This window comes from Cupressus sempervirens, chromosome 10, assembly GCF_028749045.1.
Source record: "Cupressus sempervirens isolate cs-2001-9-10 chromosome 10, ASM2874904v1, whole genome shotgun sequence".
In the NCBI taxonomy this organism is placed as follows: Eukaryota; Viridiplantae; Streptophyta; class Pinopsida; order Cupressales; family Cupressaceae; genus Cupressus; species Cupressus sempervirens.
This window is the reverse complement of record NC_143127.1, coordinates 420,253,971-420,278,760: the sequence shown is the minus strand read 5'-3', so window position 1 is coordinate 420,278,760 and position 24,790 is coordinate 420,253,971. Positions and strand designations below refer to the sequence as shown.

The 24,790-nt window shown below is 35.4% G+C and overlaps 1 protein-coding gene across 3 annotated transcripts in view; it reads right to left on the bottom strand.

Annotated features, from left to right (window-relative positions):
* Positions 1-21,622, bottom strand: part of LOC149534494 (uncharacterized) — a 49,349-nt gene extending 27,727 nt beyond the window's left edge. Inside the window, exons 1-6 of one of the 3 annotated variants that reach the window (XM_089803344.1) lie at positions 21,535-21,622; positions 19,519-21,381; positions 19,296-19,354; positions 3,769-3,838; positions 3,322-3,447; positions 3,070-3,198 (exon numbers count right to left, since the gene is read on the bottom strand). In XM_089803344.1, the coding sequence (XP_089659470.1) occupies positions 3,070-3,198; positions 3,322-3,447; positions 3,769-3,838; positions 19,296-19,354; positions 19,519-21,201 (2,067 nt within the window). In that variant the 5' untranslated portion in view covers positions 21,202-21,381; positions 21,535-21,622. The remainder of the gene's footprint in view (positions 1-3,069; positions 3,199-3,321; positions 3,448-3,768; positions 3,839-19,295; positions 19,355-19,518; positions 21,382-21,534) is intronic. The other 2 variants (XM_089803342.1, XM_089803345.1) reach the window with 2 other exon arrangements.
* Between the last annotated feature and the right edge of the window lie 3,168 nt (positions 21,623-24,790).

Below are 24,790 nucleotides of genomic sequence, written 5' to 3'. Positions count from 1 at the left end.
TAGCACACAACTGATTCACAACCCCCCCCCCCCCCCAAATTGTGCTGTGTGGCTTCCTAAAATTAGGTAAGTGCCACGAAATAAGATTACCGACTATACTCAGATTGGCATTGAGACTTTAGACATCACCATAATATTTGCCAAGGAAGATTCAGAGTTTGTCGTAGGTTATTGCTTATGTTGTGAACCTCTAGTGGGAATGGGAATTGATATTCCAATTAAATATTAACAGAAAAATATAATGGCAAATCGTTAGAGATGAATGATTGTGAAAGGGTTCGACTAATAAACAAGATTCCCATGGGGATTTATATCCACTCTCTTATGGTTGCCAGCAAGAGGAATCAATATTTGCCATGAGAAAAATAAACAGCTGTATTGACTATACAAAAGGGCGCGAGTTTAAAATAGTTGCTTATTATAATTTTGCATGGGCTAAGCATTTTATAGCTGGTGAACACACAGAGTTAATAGTGTGCCTATGCAACCCATGGCTTCAATCAGAATTGCTCGGGAAATACTCTAACAGCTGCAGAGGTTCGAAGATGAGCTAATTTCTAATAGCAGCTTCCTGCCAGGGAGTTTATTATAGACCTGCATCAAATTAATTGGAAACATTCCTTGATAGCATCTGCTGGTTCTAAGCTCATCCTATCTCTGTGGTTGATTTATTAATGCCAATGAATTGGTATCTTATGTACTCTCAAGGTTGCCATTCAATAAACACAGTTCAATATTATTGCTGCTGAAGAGGTCAGATTTGTCTATTTCTCAGTATTTGTTTCTGTTAAGATTGATTATGATGTTACTGCTAAATCTGTGTTCAAGTATATCTGGCCTGGAACCTCAACAATGCTAGATATACTGCCTTTAGTATAAGAACAAGCTGATAAACTGAGTGCCAATCTGAATATGCAATTCTGTTCTGAATATTTGATCCATTAAGATTTTAGGAATTATGTATTCTTCATTGAGAAGGGCAGTCTCAGATTGGGTATCTATTCATGCAAACTGAAACAACACAAACCAACTGTTTGACAAAATAACTCAAGAGTGAGAAGTTGGAAATTAGGGAAGATTCTTTACAGGATCTTACAAGCAAATACAGGGCATAAGTTTTGGATGGATTTTCCCCATCCAAAATTTTACTCCAGAAACTACCTAGCAAGCCTCTGCTCCAGCTGACTTGCTTATGGGTAATTCTACTGGATGATTTAAGATTCAAAGTTTCATAAATTGCATCAGTTTATCCTTGCTAAAAATAACAGTGTATGATAAACTTTCTGTAACCGCATCTTGACATTTACAAAGAGCATTTCCTAACACCATTCTACTGGAGGATCAGATTAGTTTTTGCTTGCTTTGTTTGAACATGGACTATGATTCTTTACAATTTTCTGATGCATGGGACTTGTGCTCCCAACTTCTACATATCTCAACACATTTTTCTCATTTGCCAAATTCAAGTTATATTATCCTAAAAGTTAACAAGCAAGGTAATGTTTTGCCCCATCCATCACAAAACCTTACAATCTTTCATTTGCTCACTACATTTGTCAAGTTGGGAAAAGTTAAATCAAATGACACTATCTAACAGCCATCAGTTTTGGAGAAGAAAGTTTAGATGCCCCACAGTTTTTGGCTGTAAAGGCAATTCATTTGATTTCTTGTATAATTGAATATTTAATGATGCTCAAATGTTCTTGACAAATCACATGGAAAAGCTATTACTAAACATAGATAACTTATTATCAGATATCTACATCAGCACTACTCAAAAGTTTCACAGTTTATAAAATGCTGCAAATACCATCTTTCAAGATATTTATAGACAGCATAGTACTATTACATTTTCATAGCATTCACACAGGACATTGAAAATCTGAATAAAACACTAAGACATGACAGACATTTTTAAAATGTAGGTTATCCTTCATCTAGCTGTTTTTCACATTTTTCAAAAAACAAAGTTTTGAGGACAAGCCAATTTGGTCCACCATGATCCAACCAAAAGTCACTGTTTAATCATGATTTCTTGCATATTATTGTCATTTTATGCTTCCACGATGCACAGAGTTAACTGTTGATCTGGCAAGATAATTTATTCATTTATCAAATCGCCCACTTCCCATTTCTCCAGGGAAATGATGTTTATTAGTGCATACCTTTGAACATGAACATGTTTGAACTGTCTTCTTAATACAAGGAGTTCAATTTAAAAACAACAAATGGAAAGTTTTGCATCTGCTTTTTTTCACACTTTCCAAAAAACAAAGTTTTGTGCTTGGTCAAAGCCAAGACAAGCCAGTTTGGTCCACCATGACCCAACCAAAAGGCACTATTTAATGATGATTTCTTGCAAATTATTGTCATTTTATGCTTCTGTGGTAGACAGAGTTAACGATTGATCTGGCAGGATAATTTATTCATTTATCAGATCTCCCACCTTCCATGTCTCCAGGGAAAATATGTTTATTAGTCAATACCGTTGAACCTGAACATGTTTGAACTGTCTTCTTAATGCAAGGAGTTTATTTAAATACAACAAATGGAAAGTTTTGCATTTTTTAATTTTTTTTTTCACATTTTCCAAAAAACAAAGTTTTGAGCTGGTCAAAACCAAGACAAGCCAGTTTGGTCCACCACGAGCCAACCAAAAGGAACTGTTTGATCATGATTTCTTGCATAATTGTCCTTTTATGCTTCTACAATAGACAGAGTTAACTATTGATCTGGCAGGATAATTTATCCATTTATCAGATTGCCCACCTTCCATTTCTCTATGGAAAAGATGTTTATTAGAACATAACTTTGAACCTAACATGTTTGACCTGTCATTTAATGCAAGGAGTTTATTTAAATACAACAAATGGAAAGTTTTACATTTTCCTCTACTTTGATCTGAAGGGGGAATCACTTTAGGCATCTAAGAGCATGCATTTCCAAATATATGGCAAAACATAATGTAACACTATACCATCACTACACATTAAACTATCCAAAAATAACAAAGTGAATTTGTATGTATAAAACGTTATGTTTCTGCACAATTCATACATAAGAACCTACCATGCTCTTGAACAAAACATATGCAATGCCTTTTCCCATGCTTGTTTGAGGATCTCTTATAACCCGAACAGCTTCAACACCAGACTCCATTGGTGCAATTCCAACAAATAGTTGATATAGTTCCTCATCCTGTATTTATATAACATTTATAGCATGTGGTACTGCAAATCTTCAGGGCAGATCAAAGATAAAAAATGTTCCAACTTCCAACTTCAAAACTGTAACCTACATAGAAAAAAGTAACACCAATACCTTCACATCAAATGGAAGATTCCCAACAAATACAGTCCTCCTCGTATCATAGATCAAATGATTTCCATCTTTTAGTTTCTTGCGTGGTGGAAGTGCTCGATCCACACGAATATGATTTCCACTGAACTGCAACAAACAGAAAGACAATTCTACTAAATTATTGCACTAAGACTAGAGAAAACACTTCCAGACATGAACAAGATTAAACTTGTTAAAGTTAATATAAAAGCATTAATATAATAGTAAACACTTAACCCAAACATTCCAGATAGCCTGATTCATCCAAATTTACATTTATACATACAAAAACATTCTCAAATACCTAACATGTCTGAATCTACATTTACAAGTACCATTTGAGAAAAATATTGTTAATTATCATTCCTGAATCCTAACTGAAGGAGTATATCTGCTAATAAAGCAGTCAACTTGGGATAGCAATAATACCTCTGTCATGTTGCGTGACAAGGCAGCATTTACTGATTGTGCATCTTTAAATACAATGTATGCATGGACACTGCTCAAATGAAAATCAAACAGGCAATAAAATATCTGATTAATATAGTAGGCAAATGCAACAATGCAGATATTCAAATCAAAGCATGTCATGACAAAAGAAAAACCTAAAGAAAGGTGGTTCAGGATCACATGATAATAAGTCTTGAGATAAATAGGAGACGTGGAGAGCAAATAGATCCGTGACCACAAAGTCAAAAATATTTTAAATTTTTAATATCATGTAAATTATAAGAAAGATCAGATCTAATGACAATAAAAGATCAACAAAAATAGTCTATTTATTTTTTATGTGAAAAGAAAGAAGATACTCATTAAGATAAGGCATAAATTCATTAGTAAAAAAAATTGCCAATGATATCAAATTTGAGCTGAACTCAGAAATTATAACAATTTTCAATATTTTCTGTTGTAACAAAAGATAAACATCATAGTGCAAAAATTTTAATGTGAAAAAACAATTCCAGTTCCATGAATCCACACTACAATAACAGATGAAAACTATGGAGACAAAAAACATGTAAATACTCATGCTCTAAAACTTTTTGAAGAAATATTTCCTGGGCCCGACATTAATAACTTTATGAGAGATGAAAAATATCAAGAGCAAAAAGACCAAAAGAAATGGAGTGTATTGTTGAAGATATGCATTCCAATAAAATATATAAATATTTGGAAATACTGCTTATGTTAACAAGATGAGATAAATTCAAATAGTAATACGTATTTGAGCATTTCCAATGTGAACAATATATAAGCCTAATGTATGAACATGATTAGAGTTTTATTTTAAGATCTATAATTTTCATCAAATCATCCCCTTCAAACAAGCACCTTTAACTAATGACTTCCCTTCATGGCTTATCCCATGCAAAAGCATATCCATTGTTCTCCTCCAATTGGCCATTCTCTCATACACATAAATTACCTATCATCTGAATCAACGACTGAAAACATTATACAAACATCTCCCCACTAAGTGTTTTGAGACCCTTACCATCTCTTTTGTACCTTAAAAGAAATTATATTCTCTACAAACCAATGTCCCTTCAGGAGTAAAGATTTCCATCACTTTTTGGGAGGTAGAAATAGTAACAGAGATAACAAAAATTTCAAAATACAAACATGCAAACCAAATTGAGGGCAGGGATACCGAACTAAACATTCTGCAAGTGCCTGAGAGGATTTAGAAGGCTGTCAGAAGAGCAAGTTGTCTAAGAAGTTTTATAGAATGAAAGCTATAGGAAACCTGCATATTCTTAATGAAGGGAGACATCATCTTTGATAGCTTGAAATCTTAGCATTATCCTTTATTTGTGTGATTCTAAGAGAATGAAGACATTGCAGCTTGAATTATGCCACCTCATATGTGATACACTTAAAACATTTTGCCTTAAGTAGATAGTATTTAATAGGGATGGTCACACACACACACACACACACACACACACACACACACACAAATGTACATATGCATGTATGGATATTGTCTTTCTTTATTTTGTCATTGCACACTTATGGCACAACACATTCAGTTACAAATATTCATACCATAGAAGCATAAATCATTTGGGGAATAAATCGACAAAAAATCAGGCAAATCTTGGATTTACGAAAAAAAAATTAAAAACTGTCAAAAACTGTTTTTTTCCTGAAATTAACGGGCACTTCCATGGCAAAGATGGTAAAGAACAAAAATGATTAAAAAATACGTGCACAACCTCCTATTATATTATTAGCTTGCACGACTCAAAGTTTTGACATTGATTTTCTCTATACCTCAATTAAGCTATGATTTGAAGTAGCACCAAACTATGATATGGGCTTTCTTATTTTTTGCAATCAAAATGAAGCTTTCTTCGTAACAATTTTTCAAAAGAAGTTTTTAATATTAAAATTCATTTTCTAGAATTCTCTCACTCAATTTCCTTATATTATATTTACTAAACAAACAATTACATACAAAATTGGCATGATATACATTGTAATGTCCTCAATTGGATACTCCTTATTTTATGTTTTATTTTTCTTTAGGTAAAATGCATATTATGTTAAGGCAAGAGTCTACAACACCATGGTAACTTGTGAGCCTCTTATTTGGGAGGTCTTCAGTTCGAGTCTACTTGAGCTACAAATAATAATAATTAATCACAACGAACGGTAAAGATTAATCTTGGTTTCAGCCTATTACCTATCAAAAACAAAAGCAAATTATGTTTGAATCATTCTTCCCTTGTGATTTATTACAATATATCTCTTTCCTTTTCTAGAGTTGCACCTTTTGGAGGAAGGTATGATATTGTTTTATTAAATAATAGATTTAAATTGACATTTTTGTTAATTAATTAGTCAATCTGTTTATTTAATATATTATTCTATATTCCGTATTATGATTATTATTATATATTATTATATTATTATGTGTATATGATATAATTTATAAAAATTATATATATTTGAAATACCAATAGCATTATTATATATGATAGTATTCTGTATTTAAATAATAATATAATTTTTAGTCCTTGGCTTATATAGGCAGGGAACTAATGTTATTCTTTGCCTTTTTCAATTAGATTTTACAATTTAAAATTTTGATTCCTAAGGTTTTTGACAAAGAATATTGCTGTTTTATATTAAAATCAATTTATAATCATCAATTCCTATTTTTTGATTGGCTGCTTTCAATTTTCCTGGGGAGTTTATCATTTTTTGAAACTTAGAAAATAGAAAAACAATAAAGATCATGATAAGCATCAATTACTTACATTTATTAGCCTGTGTCAGAAAGTAGGTTGCCTGTCGTCTACAGTATTCTCGGGATATTTTAATCATTGCCAAGAATTTTTTATTATCTTCACCATTTTGAGCAGTTGAGGTGGTGAGCTGAGATGGAGAGTTTAGGGAATCAGGCATTGTGGATTTGGGGGGAAGATTTGCAGTTTTTAGCTGCACAATTTCAATCATAAAAGGTAAGTTTAAAATGTTCTGTTTGTTCAAAAGATGGGCAGATGAAAAATGGTAACTTAAGTTCTAATGGCTGTCCCATCTAATCAATCCACAATGGCTATCATTTTGTGTTTTATAAGTCATTTGACCATGAAGAAATTTTCAATTTTATGAGTTTCAATATTTTTGTTTTGAAGAAATGGCATGGCTTCTGTAAATAATTGTAACAACTATGCTAATATTTCCAAGAACTTTGAGTGAAGATTTTCTGCTATGAATTTGGGGTCTAGGGTTCACAGTCCTGAGAGGACCGTACTTGAGTTTTCTATTTCTATAATTTCTCATTAGGGTTGCTCAAGTTATCGTTAAATATTATTCCGCCATATTCTTCTGATTAAAAATCGTCAGCTTTACACTAATGCCAAACAGATGTCCTTTCCATGAATTCGAGGCTCTCCTGTTCAAAGCCGACATGAATGATTCTAGAGCTCTCCGTGTTTGTCAATAATGCATGATCTTTTGTGTCTAGGGGTTTCTCATTCCCAAGTACATTCTTGGACACTTATTATTGCCTAGGGTTTTACTGATTCTTATCATAACCATGAATGCAGCTCTCCCCAAGGCCATGACATTTGTATTTTTGAGAATTGGGTATTCAAAACGGTCGTTAAGAAGTGAGCACTATGTATATAGGCAGTAGGGAGAGTGAATATATTGGGCAACTATAGCCACTTGGTTTAGATTCAGATTTATAGCCCGATGGAGCATCCTATCCACATTCCCATTTCCAGAATTTTTTAACAACAAATAATGCTCTCTTTTTCCATAGATGTACTATAAGCGGCTAAGAATATGGATTTTATGCCTTTGCTTGCAGGATGAAGTATTTATTTACCAGTGTTCAAAGCTACCAGCTTGAGGCAATATCTATCTTCTGTGACCTTTTTCTATTACAATAATACATAAGCTTCTATTATTAGTTAATGGTTATCTATTGTAAATATTAGAATGTTTCTAATATTTAGTTAGTCTGTAGATAATTATTAGTTTTCTTTTAGCTAGAATAGAAAGTTTCTATTCTTTACTATCATTTCCTATTTCCTAAGTAAACATCATTTCATTATTTTGTATATATAGACCTCTCTCGGTCTCTATTAATATGAAGCAAGTTTTTTACCAATTACTTTGTAATACGGTATCAAAGCCAATACTTTAATTCAAAAAATTATTAATTCCTCCGAAGTTATGTCTTAATTTTTTGAAATTATTTCTGAGATATTCTCTACAACCCATCTAGCATTTCTATTTTTGTGAGAAATTCGTCGATTCAAACCTGAGTTTCAGCTAGGTTTTTTGGAGATCAATGTCACAACATAAAAATCGTGAGCAAAATCGCACCCTTTCTGGTCGATCTTTGTCTACAAAATCACATTTTTCCCCTTTCAAGCTTGAAAATGGCAACATTTGCAAATCATGCCTATGATTACTCCTTTTTCTGGTTGTTGGGGGGTTGGTTTGGCTAAAAGTCGCGAGTTTTTGGCAATCTCCATAATCGCGTCTCCTCTACTCATGACTAGATACAAAAAAGCATGACTTTTTAAGTGACTTTTTTTTCAAAATGGCCCTACCTCATTCACGCACATGAGTCTACAAGTTTGTGCCTTGCCTTGAGTTCTCCTTCACAACTCCATAGTTGTCTCTGTTCACACATCACTCTCTATGGAAACTCAACCTTCCTTTCACTGCAATCGCCATTTTTCTTTCTGCACATCCAACCTGCAATGGTTGTCGGGAAGGGTTTTGCTCAAAACTCTAAATTTTGATCTCAAAATTTTTTTGATTTCGTATTCTTGGTGGCTTTTTCGAGAGCTCAACTAAGTTGTCAATTTTTTTAGGGTGCCTTGATTTTTGAGCCAGCAAATCTGAAAATTGACAACTTATTCTTTTAGGGGTTTTCGAGCTCTCTTTTGGGTACCACTTCAAATTTTATGGGTCTTCCATTTTTTTGCCTCGAAGAACATGCCTTCATAAAATTTTCACGCTTTTTCATTGAAAAACGTGCTATGGCATCTTTGACTAATATTCTACTCGAGAGCAATTCTAAATTCAATGGTCAGAATTATGGCACTTGGAAGTAGCAGATAATAGCAACTTTTGAATATCAAAATACCGATCAGATTGTTTTGGGTGTTACATAGCGTCCGACTGCCCCTGGTACTGATCAAGATACATGAATCTGAATAATCGGGAGACAGTGATGCTTCTCAAATTATCTGTAGCTAATGATCAACTCTTTTAGATTCCACCTGGCAAGACAGCTGTCGAGATATTGGGCACATCTCAAAAATCTTCATGAGACTTCTAACAAAAGCAAAGCTTTCTTCCTGAAGAACACTCTGTTTTCTATTATCATGGATGAGCGAACATCGCTCCAGGCTCACCTGAATAGGATTCAACAAATCCATGATCAATTGCTTGCCATTGATCACACGATGGAGGAAAAGGACATTGTGGTTATCACTCTCCAAAGTTTAGCCAAGTCCTACGAACATTTTATCAAGACTCTCAACATCACGTCTTCTAGTGTTGATCTGAAGTTTACCAATCCTTGCACACTTTTGCTTCAGCAAGATCAGTGGAAACAACAATTCGGCAGTAGTTCCAGCTCCACCTCCACAGACCAAGCCTTTGTTGCTAAATCCTTTCAGAAGGATAAAGGCAAGTCTCAACAGTCTTCTTAGCAAAAGTCCTCTGCTCCAGCTTCAGAAGGCTCCTGGAAGAACATTCAATGCAACTATTGCCACAAGTTTGGTCACATGAAGGTTGAATGTTGGAAACGCTTAGCTGCCCAAACTAAGCAATCCAGTTCACAGCCCGAAGCAAACAGTCCAGAGCTCACTGAGCAAACGGAATCTGCCTTTTACACCTTCATGGCTAAAAGACCTACAGATCATGTGAAGTCGTTTGTCTGGTAAATTGATTCACGTGCCTCTCGTCATTTCACCCACCGCAAAGACTGATTGGTTCACTCACTACCTAGCTTACTCAGATTTTGTTATTTTTGGCGGCAGAGAAGAGTAAACCATTATTGGTAAAGGCAACATTCAGATTCAGTCTGCTGGGAGGAATCTCAGTTTTCTCAATGTGTACCATGTTCCAAGTATGGAACTAAATCTACTCTCAGTCAGTCAGTTACTGCAGCATTCTCCACAATTAGCTATCACCTTCAATTCACATCAGTGTACCATCATTGATTGGGCAACTCAATCAATTGTTGCAGTGGGTCTTGAGGATCATGGTCTTTTCCGACCTACTGATTCCAGTGATTCTCGAGAGTTAGCTATGGATGCTCGGCGGTCTTTTGTTAGCACACTTTGGCATCAACAATATGGACAGTTAAATGTGCATTCTCTCTCTCAGCTTGCTCGAGAAGAGCTTGTCTTCAATTTGCCAGAGATTCAAACTCAGTAGCTTGGAGTTTGTGATGCATGCTAGGTTGGGAAGCAACATCGCACCAAGGATCGTCACCACAGATTCAAACTAAATATTTTACAATGTAAGCTAAGAAAATCACACCGGGTATCATCCAGAATAGTCGGGAAGCACTGAGATGATGGTGTGGTCCATATGAAATGGCTAGATGGATAAATTTGCAAAATCATAAAGATGAATCTAAACTAAGGAAAATAACATGATTGGCAAGTCAAGCGGTGGTGATCGGGTATTAAAACCCATCTAAATCCTTGGCCAAAGTTGATTAGAGGCATGCTTCACTAATTTGATCACAAGATGTCGCTAGTGCCAGTTAATCAAGCATGCCCGCCTATTACTGAGTAGACATTCTAAACACCACTATGTTCAGATGGAAGGACCGGAATGGTACCTATGCCTTTTCCCAAGAGGGAGGGCCATTCTCAGTAGAGAATGGGAAGATTAAACTAGGTCCAAATATTGAGGCTTGCACAATACAAACTAGTTTCTATAACCTTTGATGCAGTGTTATCTAAACTTTGTTGGTGACTAGATATTTCTTTTCAGTTGCATGTTTTCAGCATTATACTTTATGCAATTACATTCCTGTTCATATGAAATAGTAGTTAATATTTTGTTATCAATTTTTGGACTTGCACTAAAGGGAAAATGAAATTGTGAACCATGATTTTGAGATCTCTTTAACTTGAAAATGATAATCCTTTCTAATGTTGATTAAATGACAAGAAGGCCATTTTGTGCTCCAGTATGGAGTAAGCACACTTGCATAACTAAAACAGTCAATGCTTATTTATTGATGTAACTTTTGTTTGATGTGAGTTTTTCCTTGAAACTTTATAGTGACAAGATTGGCATGAAAGTCTAGGTCACACAAATGGGAAAGATAAATTTCCAAATATTTACAAGTGATTGGCTAGCACGCTCAAATGAGCTACTCGATAAGAATCCTATGTAAATTTATTTCAGATGCTTATGATCAATTTATGACCCACGGATGGGTTGAGCTAAGAAATTTCAGCATGAAAGGTGGAGTTACATGGAAATGTAAGAGTTTAGTGGAGATACCGGACTTGGCATCTAAGCCACAAACAGAATATGGTGGACAGAACATACAAGCATCAAGACCACATCCTCGTCTCAAAAATTGCGTGTGGGCATGTAGTCCAAGTGCTAGGAGATTGAGATACACAAATAGTGTGGTACCATGTCTATCCTAACCTCTATGATTTGGAGTGGATGTATGGTGGTCTTTCATAGTATAACATGTTTTAACCTTTTGAAACATTGTTATACATACACATGTGATATTGATTTTATATGGTAATATCAGACATACTGAGCTATTTTATATTGTTTTACAGATGAAGTATATTTCTATCATGAAATGATTATTCTAATGAAATGTTATTGTGATAAGATGGGCATGAAGGCGGAGGTTACTATTACCCAATTTTCAATTCATCCCTTTTGCTTTAGGTTTGAGTCAAGTCAATGTGTCAATGTCTTGACTCTGAGTCTAGAATGCCCATAGGATGACCTCTCTTCTCATTATCCCTTTGAGCTAACCTAATGCAGGAAATCATGTAAGCAATGCATTAGTCCAAGGCTAGGTGATTAGGTTTTGGAGGGTTTGTTATGCATTCCTCTGATGAGAAGAAGGTATGGATATTTTACTGATTCTATTCTTAATCATGTTAAAGGCAAAGATTCATATTATGTTACACTTTACATGGGACACATTGTAGATGATCGAGCTGAGAATGCAGAGAAAGTAATGTTGTGCCACAGGAAATGATCACAATCCTTTGAAATCAAAATGTAAAGATAAGCAAATGTGTGTCGTCGATTCAATTGCATGGATGGTTCAGATGTGATCATAGAAAAATACATGGGCTGGTGAAAAGTCAATTAACAAAAGAATGCACGCCATTGGTTAGTTGAAAAGTCAACAGCTTATTTGTCAATTGGGCCCACATTGTGGAAGACTAAAGATCATAAGATCGCATGGAGTTAAGACTTACCCCTGATTAGAGTTGTGAAGAAGCGGAAAGCTACATATCACATGATCGCAAGGTGTTTAAATTAACACAAGGTCAAGGTCACAAAGATGCGAAAGCATGTTAATCACATTATCGCAGGTCTGAAATGCCAGTTACATTTAATGTTGCAAAGCTGCGAAAACAAAGACAAGGTTAATATGTTAGACATCGCAAGATCGCAGCTAGAAGACATTCAATACATTCCAAGTTGAGAAGAGGCGAAAAGTATTTGACAGTTAAGTAAATAAGCTTTCGCACCGTCACATGTTTAAGTCATAAGCAGAGATTATGAGTTGCGAAACTGCGAAAGAAACTCAAAGGTTAGTGCTGGACAATCATCATATGATCACAGCATTAAATGCCAAATCGATATGAACAGCTCTAAAAGTGCAAAACAAGTGAATCACTTGATCGCAAGCTTAACCAAGAGATTAAAGATAAAAGTTGTGAAGTTGCGAGATGCCAAAGATAACTGCTAGGCGCATGATCGCAAGTCAACACTAACCATTTGAAGTCTAAGTTGCGAAGATGTGACATGAAGAGAAGAGATACATTCAGCCATCTGATTTTGAAAGATCAACGACGCTCGCTTACCCACTTTTCAAAGATGCATGAGGTTTAGGTAATGCAGGAATACGAGAATCTGGCACGTATACACAAAGGGACCCACATTGCAGAGCCAAACAAAGAGTTAAAGATCTTCAGGTCTCATCCATTAGATCTTTAGTGATCAATTCTTATCGCAGGTTCGCGAGCGATTAAAGATAACCCAGAGTTAATTCAACGAAGCTGCGAAAACCTTTGTTCACAAGGTCGCAAGTGGTTAGAGGTAATCCTGAGTTAATTTGGCGAAGCTGCAAAAGCCTTTGATCACATCATCGCAATGGGGTGGAGCTAACTCAAGGTCAATGTTGCGATAATGAATTTGATGATCAAATGAATAAAGAGATCGAAAAAGTAACAAGGTAAAGAAGAGATGGTTTATTATGTTTTAATCATGATTGTTAAATATCAAATCAACTGTGAGAGTTCAAATTGTATGGACTTGGCATCAAATAGCAAAATATGAAGAAAACAAAGATTTCTACAGGATTCCTGAGGTTACTTGAAGATAAACAGTCATCGAGTGTTTTCAAAAATGTCATGGAGTCAAAATCATCAATGGAGAAGATGACACGTATTCCTGCCATGCTGCAAATTAGATATTTTCATGTTTTATTCTTATTTTCTTTCTAATGAATGACTGTTGCTTTGCCAGAACTGAGCAATGATAGGAAGCTATTAATGTAATTTTTTTTGATAATGCAAAGGTCGGCAAACTAGATGGTGAATTGGCTCTATAATTCCATTTACCTAATTTGCTTTTCATGTTTTGTTGCCCATAGATTCGTTTTGCATTGAGAGTCGAAGAACAATATATGTGATACTATGATAACCATGTGGATTCCATTTTACTATGGTATTTACGATATAGGTAATTCCATTTGCTTTTTCACCTGTAATTCCGCTTCTCCTCTTGTTTGTTTCATGTCATGTTCAGTAGTCTCATTGGGAATAGAAGGATAAATGTGGATGAATCTGTTAGTAACTTGTTGGATTCCATTTCATTCAAGACTGATAGTTAAAGCAATTCCATTTGCTATCATGTGCACCTCTCCTTTCTTTCTCTTTTGCATTTAGATAATTAATCTGCATTTAGAGTAGGAGTAAGAGTCGGAAATCCTCAAGATAACCTAATATAGTCATTCCATTGGGTGTGATAGGTTGTCCAAATTCATTTTGCCTAAATTGTTTGTGTCTACAAACAATTTGGTTAGCCTTTACTGCTCTCAGGTTAAGAGCATATTCTATCAAAACTTCTAATCTAAAAAAAACACATTCATTGCACATCATTGTAAATCTTAAGAGAGTTGTACCTTGTAATATAGAGAGCAATGATAGAGCATATACACTGACCCATTTGTTGGTAACATCCTTTCGTCTCTCCAAAACATTGGCTATTAAAGGAGTCAAATTATGAAATCAAATAGGAGAACAAACTGTTAACCAACAGTTACATAAATGGAAACATGGATCCACTAACCATTTCAGGTGTTCTGTGAGCTTCCAAGGATGAACTACTCATTTAATGAGTACCATATGCCAGATAGTATGTATGAGTGATTTAAATTCAGTGATCAAGTTATGATCTAGAACATGTTAGTTGAGGAATTACAAATTTTGAATGCTTATCTTACTTTCAATTATTGAACACTGAAAATTCTCTTATACGAGATATCAATATGACAATTGATCTAAACATATCGTGAGTGTTTACATGAGTATGACAAGAATACGAAATAGAATATCCTAAAACACAATCAACTCAAACGATGTTGATATGACCACAAGTATGGTAAAGTAAACTCAGGTGAGTGTGATTCATCTTTTATTTTATGATATCATGCAAGCATTTTTCTAGAAGCATTAAGGTAAAGGAATAACAGACCATGATTTTTTATCATGACTTCGATTTTAATTCAATTTTGAAACGAAATGATTTCATGGTGCTATATAAACATCTCGTATTTGGAATATTCTTTTAGTGTTTAAATTGCAGAGATCATCGAGGATGATGAAACACAAGGGGTAGGAGGGTATATTACATCAATTTTAAATGCTCATTTATAGTGTTCGTTAAAATTTCAAAAAATTCATCAAGGACAATGAATCACAAAGGAAAGGGTATGTTACATCCCAAATTTGGCTCCATTTGAAATGTTCATATAACCGTTGAGGTTTCATGTGAAGTCTGTTGATAGGTAAAATTAGTTACAATCATGTGAAATGGTAAGATGGTTAATCGTTATAATTTCATATGAAGATTGGCATGCTAGCTAACCGTTATGATGATATTTTAATCCTATTTTGGAAAGTTGGTTATTCATCATGAATTCATGGGAAGTGAAAAGGGCGGTTAGCCGTTATGATTGTTTATGATTAATAATTTGTTATGGTAATTATTATTATATTGAGGAATATGATTTAACTGTGGAGAATTTCCTTGAAGGGAGCATGTCAAAAGGGTGGAAGCATTGTCTAAAAAGAATTGGGCACAGGGGCACCACCATCACTGCGCAAATAGGTATGAATCTTGAATCGCCATGGCTAAGGGTAAATGACTAGGCAAGCAAGAGTGTATGTTGGGTAATACCATGAGCTACTTGGTCAAACATATATTAAAATATATAGCTATCATTATCAAATTCACCATTACCTCTGTTGTTTTGTGATGTCGCCTCCATTGTCTTTTATCATGACCTATATATACACATATATATATAAATGAATGATACCACCAGGATATTAAAGTAATATCTATAGTTCGTACTTATTAATATATGTATATATGCATAAATATATACATGTGCATACATCAAAGAGGATATGATGTTATAATAAATTACGCATGTGTATAATTATATGTATTTTAATGAGTACAATTTTAGATACAATAATAGCTTGATCAGATCATTTAGAAATAGTATATGTGTGTGTGTGTGTGTATAAATAAATGTTTTCCAAAGGAGCTTTTTATTAAATCAAATTTTTATCTCCCCTTGGGAGGATACCATGTAATTTTTTTTAAATTCGGTGACACACTTGGCACCACCTTTTCTTTTCTTCTTTCAAACTCGGTAACTTTGAATCCGATAATCTTGAATTCGTCACCTTGAGCGAGCGGACAAGGAAAGGGCACGGCTCACTTGGGCCAAAGAGATGTTATATATCATAGTACGTCTGACTTCAGACTGGAATTCTTACCTCTTGCACAAGCAAAATATTTCCTAATTTCGAACGTTGGCCTTTCTCATCTCTTATCTCATTCATAGCACAGCTAGTGTCGCCAAGCCAAGAGGTTGGAGCACCAACTAAGCCACTAAAGGAGTATCGACCAGGTTATGTTCTGTGTTCATGCACCCGATATGATGTTCTAAATCAATGCATCGGATTTTTATGTTATTATTTATGCACCAATATGTGGTTCTACATCAATGCTCTTTGGCATTCCTAATTTCAAAGTTTTGTTCAACATCCATACATCCGATATTGTGCTCTATATCAATGCATCAAACTTTACATTAATGTTTATGCACCAGTATATGTTCTATGTCATTGCTCTTGACATTTCTGATTTCGAGTTCCTTGAAAGTTGTTAATTCTAAATGGAGACAAATGTACAAGGTGCGTAATTTCTTGAGGCCTATGTTTCTCTCTGTCTTCCATTTGCAATACTTGTCTTTTTTTTGTTGTGAGCTCTGCTCTAAAGTCCAAATATTGTAAGAACTGAATTTATAATTGCACAAGATTGTACTCATAGTTTACTCGCCCATGGATAAAAATCCATGACGAATCAAAATGAACTATATACAAATAAAAGTTACTTTCACCAAGGACTCACCTTGGCGGAAGTAGCCAATGGAAGAGGCTGAAGAGGAAGAAATCCTTGCGAGGGAAAGAAACAGAAATCGGAACATCACTATTAGAAATCAAGATAAGCTTTATAACACATCCAAGTAAGCTCATGATTGTCCAAGTATACTCAGTTGTCAAGTCGAAAGGTGGAAGTAAGTATCAAAATGCTTAGTGGCTAGACAAGGTGTTCCATGTCTATTCCAGGTAGGGAGAGCCTTTCTCGGATGAGATTATGTGGGGATATTTTAAGGGTCCGCGATTGGGAGGTCAAGCCCCTGACAATGTTTCCCCTCTCCACAAGATCCTAGGACATGCACTAGACAAAGATAATTTATTCGTTCAAACAATTATTGGTAACAGGTATTTTACCTTTATGATGTTTTTACAAGTAGAAGATATGTGAACATTTCATGGCATGTGCGAAGCAATACATTTGCTCTTTGTAATAGCTCGATCTGTTCATTATCATTCAGGATTTTTTGGCAATACATTTGATTAGTTGTCTGATCATTATCAGAGATTGTGATTGTGAATTTCTGATTATTGGTTGATCAATACTAAAGGATTCAATCATATGCAGTGATCTTGTAATTGTTTTTAAGATTCTGAATAAAGGAACTATTTTTTGATGGATTGGGTTGTTTCCCTCGTGCAGGAGGAGGGCTTTTCCTAGATAACTTATTGTGTCATTTGTTATTGTGTTTTTGTTTCTCACATTCTTGTATTCTAGTTCAAAAACATTTACACCATCTAGGACCCTTTGCATGCATTTTCAAATTTCAGGATTTGCCATGATGCATTTTCAAATTTCAGGATTTGCCATGATTTCCGGACGAAATATGGTTTTCAACAGCCTTTCTTCGCATTATCCCCAAGGTCCCAACAAAAATCAAATAAAATGTGCCTGGACAAGGCCGATCAAGTTGACCTTGTCCTCGGACATTGAACTTCATTGAGCTTTACGCCCATTGCAAGGGTGTTTCTCTAGGATTTTTATTCAGGTTAGCCCCACAAAATCTGAGCCACCAACATGTGTATTAGAAGGCATTTGCTCCTCATTTTCACCTTCATCCATGGTTGTATGAGCTATCCATTTCCTCAAGCAATATATTGCACATTCAAGAGATCCATGTGCAAGCAAGCATCCATTATTGAAGGCGTTCTATTATCAAGTATTCAAGCTCATCACACATTTAAGTGCAAGGAAGCCATCACGCATTTCAAGGCTTCATTCCATCATTTCCATCATGCATTCAGGGCATTTCCTTCCATGAATCTAGCTTCTTTCCCTCAATGGAGGCTAAGCAAAGGACTTTTACATCAAGGAAGGATATCTACATTCATCCATCAAGTCCTCTTCTTCTCTTTCTTCTGCAATCCAACATTGTGAAGAATTGCAACATCTATTACATGAGGTTTTGTCTTACATGATTTCCTTCTGGTTTTGTGTTGTTGTCAAAGCTATTGCATCAATATACTTGATCACATATTTAGAGACAACTACATCTATATGGTATGATATATTCCATTTTTAGATCTAATCTCTGTTACATATCAACATTTTTTCAATTACTTTTATTTCAATCCCAGGTTGATTCCTAAACAGGAGTTCGACTGAGGCAAACCCCTCCCCACAACCTTCTTCCCCTTCTTTTCTGTGTGCATGAGCAGGTTATAGAGTTTTGAATCCGGATTCACGAGATTCGGAAGAGTTGCAGGCCCTCGAAAAGTTTCACCAGATTCGGAGTTGAAAGGACTAGGTTGAAATTCAAGAACATAGTCCCAGACAAGGTTGTCCAAGAGAGCACAAGAGGATAAGAAAGAAGGGTTTGTTTTTTGGATTTTCTTTTTTCTTTTTTCTTTTTTTTTGGGCCGAGGTGGGGGGGGGGCCACAAGGACAAAGCTACATTTTTGCTAGGGACCAAACACAAAAGGCCCAACCAAGAAGATTCAACCTATAGATTGCACAAGTGACCAAACATCGCACTGTCTGACAAAGCCGAGTGCGTGGTTATCGTTCCCTCTTCTCACCTACTAAAAGAGTCCCTCCCATTGGTCCTCTAATAGCTTAAAGATCTTTAAGCATTCTTCCAAAAGTAAAATAAAAGGTTCTAATGGAAAGGAGAGGGTGATCAACAATGCAAAACTCACAAATACCAAATAAGGAGCAAATTCTTGTTATAAAAAAAAATGAGTCTTTCTAAACGGGTTTCAAAAAATATATCTATTCTTGCAAACACATAAACCCTCTAATATATTTGTGCATTTACTTTCATTTAGGACTCATTAAATTTTTATAATGTTTGAACTTAACACTAAATTATAACAGATTTTATTCAATTATGAAATTGTTCAGAAATTTATCTTTGTCAAACACAAAAAGAAAACTCAAACCATATGATTCTTCAGAATTGAAATTTTTTAATTTTTAAATAAAAAGAATCATAGCCAGTATATAAGACCTTTTTCACTAATGGCACCATCTTTCATGCATTGAAGTCTACGAAGCTGACAGTCACAAACCTGTTAATGGAATCGTTGACCTTTCCTTTGAGTATTGCTCCCTTTCTTGGCAGTTTTGACTGTTTTAAGATACAAGGACATGGATTATCCCATCAACACCTTGAAATAGAGCACACTGAACATAAAACACAAAAGAAACAGCTAGACATTCACCATATGGTACATAATATTGTATATCAGATCTACCTTCTTCATAAAATCAAACCAAAATAATCCTACTCACATCCACAAGCGGAACAGATCGTAATCGAAGTGATTCAACCTCCCCAAACTGAGAAAATTCTCTTATCAGCTTTTTCCTCTTGAACCCCAAAGGCAGGTTACCAATAAATACTGTCCTTTCCAACTTCTCATTATCATCACGATCTTTCTTGTTAACAACCATGTCTAATGCTTCCTCACCCCATTTCCTCTTGCCTTTTATTTTCATTGGTAACACCACGTCTTTTGACGTATTTTCGCGATCCCCCAAACCATGTCTTGCATCATCCTCTTCTTCAAAAGCATCCCATTTTCTCTTTTGCAACACTGAATTTCCCTTTAATTCAGTAACCGCTTTCTCCTTTGATTCGGTAACAACTGTTGACCCCTTTCTATCTCCACCTTCAAAGTCATCAAAATGCTGATTAAGAACTTTAATTCTCTTACTTGGCTCAATGTTTTCTTGCTCAAGTTTCCTTTTACGGTGATTTTCCCTGGGCATTTCCTGCATTTCATATTCCTGAACCTTAAGAGCAGATTGTCGATTTTCCTCTATTGAAACTTTTATCCTCTTCTTCCTTGCTCGTGCAAGGTCTTCTAACATATTTTCCTTCCTCTTCATCTCTAATAAACCGTGTTTGTCATCCTCTGCTTGAATTTGGCTGCTAAAGTTAGGCGGGTCTTCATCTGCAAAACCTACATTACCCTTTCTATCTGAACCTTCTTTGTTCAATTTCTTCTTGTTCCTTTTATTCTTCCTCTTGTCATTATCTATTTGAGATTTGACACTCACTCTGGCCGAATTGTCCTCTAAAGAACCTGAATCACCCTTTCCATTCAAGCCCTCTTCAATTAGCTTCTCCTTGCACTTCTTTTTCTTCTTCTTGTCAGCATGATCAACGTTACTATTTACTGCCTCCTCGTTTCCACTTTGATCTTTCTTTGTCGCTATCCTGAGGTCCTCATTCTCATCATTTTGAGTTGCAATCTCTGTTTCCCTCTTCTCTTGCCCAAGATTGTTATTATTTCCATCCCCATTTACTTGCTTCTTCATCTTGACATTGCTGTTGTTGACTAATATAGCACTGACCTGCTCACTCCCACTCACAACTCCCTTTCTGGCTTTCTTGATATCTGAATCTTCGCCATTCTCACTGTTGGATGCATTTTTCGATGTTCTGAGATCCGCATTTTCATTCTTTTGACCAATGGCATCTGTTTTAACCTTTCCTCGCTCTGAATTTATATCATTCGCATCATTCTTCGATTTCTTTTTCTTCTTGCCACTATTATCATTGTTTGCAGTAACAAACTCGCCATTTCCACTGGCCTCATTTTTTTTCCTCCTTCCAATGACTAAATGTTCATCATTTTTACCATTAGTCCTCTTGTTCTTTGACCCGATGTCCAAACTTTGAGCTTCATCATCGACAACTTCAGTTCTACTCGTCTCTTGCCCTGCATTTTTATTTTTTCCACCTTCTCTTAACTTCTCGTTCGCCTGATCAGATGTGTTACCACTTTCAACCTTGTTTTTCCTTTTCAACTGTTCAAATGCCCCTTCCGCACCAACATCACTGCCCTGCTCCCGTTTCCTATAAAAAGGGTTTTTACTGGAAAACAATGACAAGCCGCCTTTTGCTATATTTCCAAACAGCTTTTTAAAATAGTCGCTGCTGCCAACATCATCCGTCGCCTTCCCCATGCCAGTGGAGAAGAATGCTCAAATCACTCGAAGCCGTAATAGTTTTAATATCCAATGCCTTGAGACAGTTTAACTCATTGCCCTGAACGATGTAAAAAGGGGAAATCGACTAAACGCGAACAAAGCCAAACGAGCAAATTGATGAGTCCTGATGAAACAAGATGAACAAGGAAACCAAACCTTGACAATGAATTATGAGCAAATGTAACAACTGTTAATGGCCATCAGATGATCAAACCCTACTTAAACAGAATTGCGGAAAAATACATTATGAAGGATATAAATATATGCAAAATGTAACATATGGAACGTAAAAAATAAAGACCTGCGCACCTGTTTAGAACGGTAATATTTGCTGGGTTGAAAAGGGAGTTATTGAGAGTTCCTGCAGAGAGGTTCCATTTTCGACTCGCATCCGTTTGTGAGAAACAAAATTAATGTTTGTAATAAATACGAACCGACCCCTGATTACTCGTGAAAAATCTGAGATAATTGCTAATCCAAAAATCCATTTAGCTCTTTTCCAGCTAATTTTTCTGAAACTTCAAATCTAATTGATAAACTTGCCTCCGTAAAATATAAAATACTATTATTAGTACTTGTCGGCTAAGTCTCATTGTGTCGTATTTTGAATTACAGAGTTAACTAGTTATTAAGTGAGCTCCATTCTACCAATTAAAATTTATTAGTCCCTGCCTTATAGGCAGGAGACTGTAGTTTTCGCTCAATTTATGGTATTAGTATTTTTTTGGAAAGATGCCAAAACATTAATGAATGTTAAATTTTTAGTTTCAAAATACATATTTCTATATTTGAATGCTATTTTTGAATTGATTATTGCAAATTTTCCTAGTGGTTTTAAAGAATTGAAAAAGAAAAATCAATTAATATTATTGTTTATGATTTAAATGAAAGAGAGCATTTTCTAAAATTTAGCATTCAAAATCTAATTTATCCTATTACTATTCTTTTGGCAAAGATACCAAAATATTAATGCCATTCCCAAATGTTTAGCATTAAAAATCGAAATATTTATACTTAGTGGTTCATCTCCAACCATCAACTTGATGGGGATTAATATGTTGCTAAAAGTGAGGAATACATTTATAAATATGAGCAAGGATTTAAGTTTTTGTATGTTTCCAGAATATTGTTTTTGGAGGGCAGAGAACGAAAAGAGTCAGCAAAAGTAGAGCAGTAGAGGTAATGGTTTAGAAAAAATGGTTTATATTATACGCTTTACAAATGGTTTTAACTTGTATCTTTTTCCTGGCATGTAATGGAGGGTTAAATGGTATTATGTTTGTTTTTTGATTTAACATCCTGATATGTTTAGTTCATGGCCTTTGGAATATATTTTAGAAATACAGAGTGACGTCTGAGGTTGGTGTTTCCATTTTCCTATACAGTTTCTTCCATTGCTTCCACTGTTTGTACAGTTTCTTCCATCCTCGAGGCGCTGGCAACTCGACAGAAACAATTTTTGGTGACCCTTCCACCTCTGTATCCTTTTCTGGTGTCTTAACCTCCGTGTTCTCCATGGTCAATTGTTTGACTCGCCAAGACTCTAAATTATTCACTTCTTCCCCTCGTCCAACAGTATTTCGGCCACCAAATTCCTAGCGTCGACTTCAAAATTTGCTGGTTCAGGGAAGATTTTTAGGTGTAGAGAGTAGAACCTCAAATATATTATATTGGGGTTTGGTTATTTTTGGCATCTGCGACTCCTTAACTGTAATGGAAAGGTGTTTTTGTGTCCTTGTTCAACGCATGATGTCTTTCCGAGAGATAATGTCTTGGATTTGTAGTTTAGTTTTGGACCATGGTGCAGGAGATACAAGGGCCCTTCAAATCCTTTGTTAACTGATGCAGGTCTCTCCATCGTTATTTCAAAGCCCAATGGCACTAGTGGGGATTTGTTCAGTTCCACATTAGGTCAATGGCAGAACCGTGGTTCTAACCCAGACCACTCTCTATTGCTACCATGGCAGAGAGGTAGTCAAAAAGCAAAGTTCTTGGGTTTCACTTTATACACTTCTTTTCCCAGTTTTGGTAAGAAGATTTGGTCTAAGATATTTGGTCTGCATAATTTGAGAGGTTTTGTTGGTAATTCGTTTTGTGGGTGCTCAAAATTTGATGTTTGGTAGATGGAATTCGTTGAGATTTCACCCTCTGAGAAAAATCTAAATATGTTCGTCTTTCCCTTGGAGGTGCATTATTTTTTTTTTCCTTTTTCTTTCTAGAAATTAGAATGTCGACTAATAATTTCTTTGGTATATGTCTGGCTATTGTGAAGTTGCAGCTTGGATGTTGAAATTCTTGGCTACAGTTGTAAAGACTTGTTGCTTGCTATTGGAGTGGAAAAATATTTAGGATTTTTTGAGTTTTAGATTTACCCTAAGTTTCATTGGTGGTCGTCGGAGAGGAAGATGACGATGGAAGGCACGAATAATGAGAGTCCCATGCCGACTCATGGAAGCACTCATAATCAGTAGTTTGTTTCTTATCTATCGCGTCGCCATCATTTCCTTTGCTGGAGCCTAGTCTCCATCCACAACGCACATTGCTCTTCCCCGTGTTTTGAACGCACAAAAGTCCAATACTGTCAACATAAATTGCAACAAAAAGGGTGTCATGTGATCCGTAGTTGTGGGCTTTTAAGAAAATTGCAGAACTGTTGCCTACGCACCGCTGGAGAAAGACAAGTTGTACGTATACACATTGTGTATCTGTCACCGCATGAGTGTTCAGCTATGATATTTTTAAACAACTTTTTAAATCTGTTTCCATTTTTGTTTGATTATTTTTGAAATCTTGCCAGACTGACAGGCTCCAAATTAATTGGTTATATTTATAATTTTCATATTGAAGTCATCATTTGGCCATCTGGGTTATATGTTGTACTAATTGTTCTTGTTCTGGTTATTCTTTTTAGGAATGTAATTTGGATTTATTTGCAACTATGTTGCTGCTAGTAGTTTGTCTTCCAAACAAAATTCCCATTGTTGTCACATATTTGTACAGAACTCAAGACCCTGTACCTATCGGTGGACTCATTTACCTTAAATAGTTGTCTTTTGATGACTATGAGAGGGTTTCCTCTATAGAGCTTTGATTGTCTATGTCTTTGTTTTGGTTTGAGGATTTAGTTTTCATTGTCTATGCCTGGACTGTGGGCAATGTTTTGGTTTGAGTATTTGATTTGTACAGCCCAACATTTTGTGCCTATATGTGTGTTTCATTTTGGGATTAAAAGTTGAGCTTTTACCTCTCCCTCATACCCTTTAATGTTAATTATTTTCTATAGGAGTTGCAATGTCTGTACTGTGCTGATAAACTCGGTAGCCTACGATTTCCACTCAGAACCTCGCTCTAGCCTCTTGGCTTTTCCGGTATTGAGCTTCTTGTCCTTATATGTAGAGTTCTTTTGCGGAGTATTACTATATATTGAACACTTTGACTTCCACCTTATGTTACACCTCAGGCATGCTCATATTCATCCTCTAAACCAAGCTCAGTGTTAGCATTTATTCTACAAATTTGGAGTTCAAATCTACTTTCCATGTACGATTGTAGTGACCTGCACTGC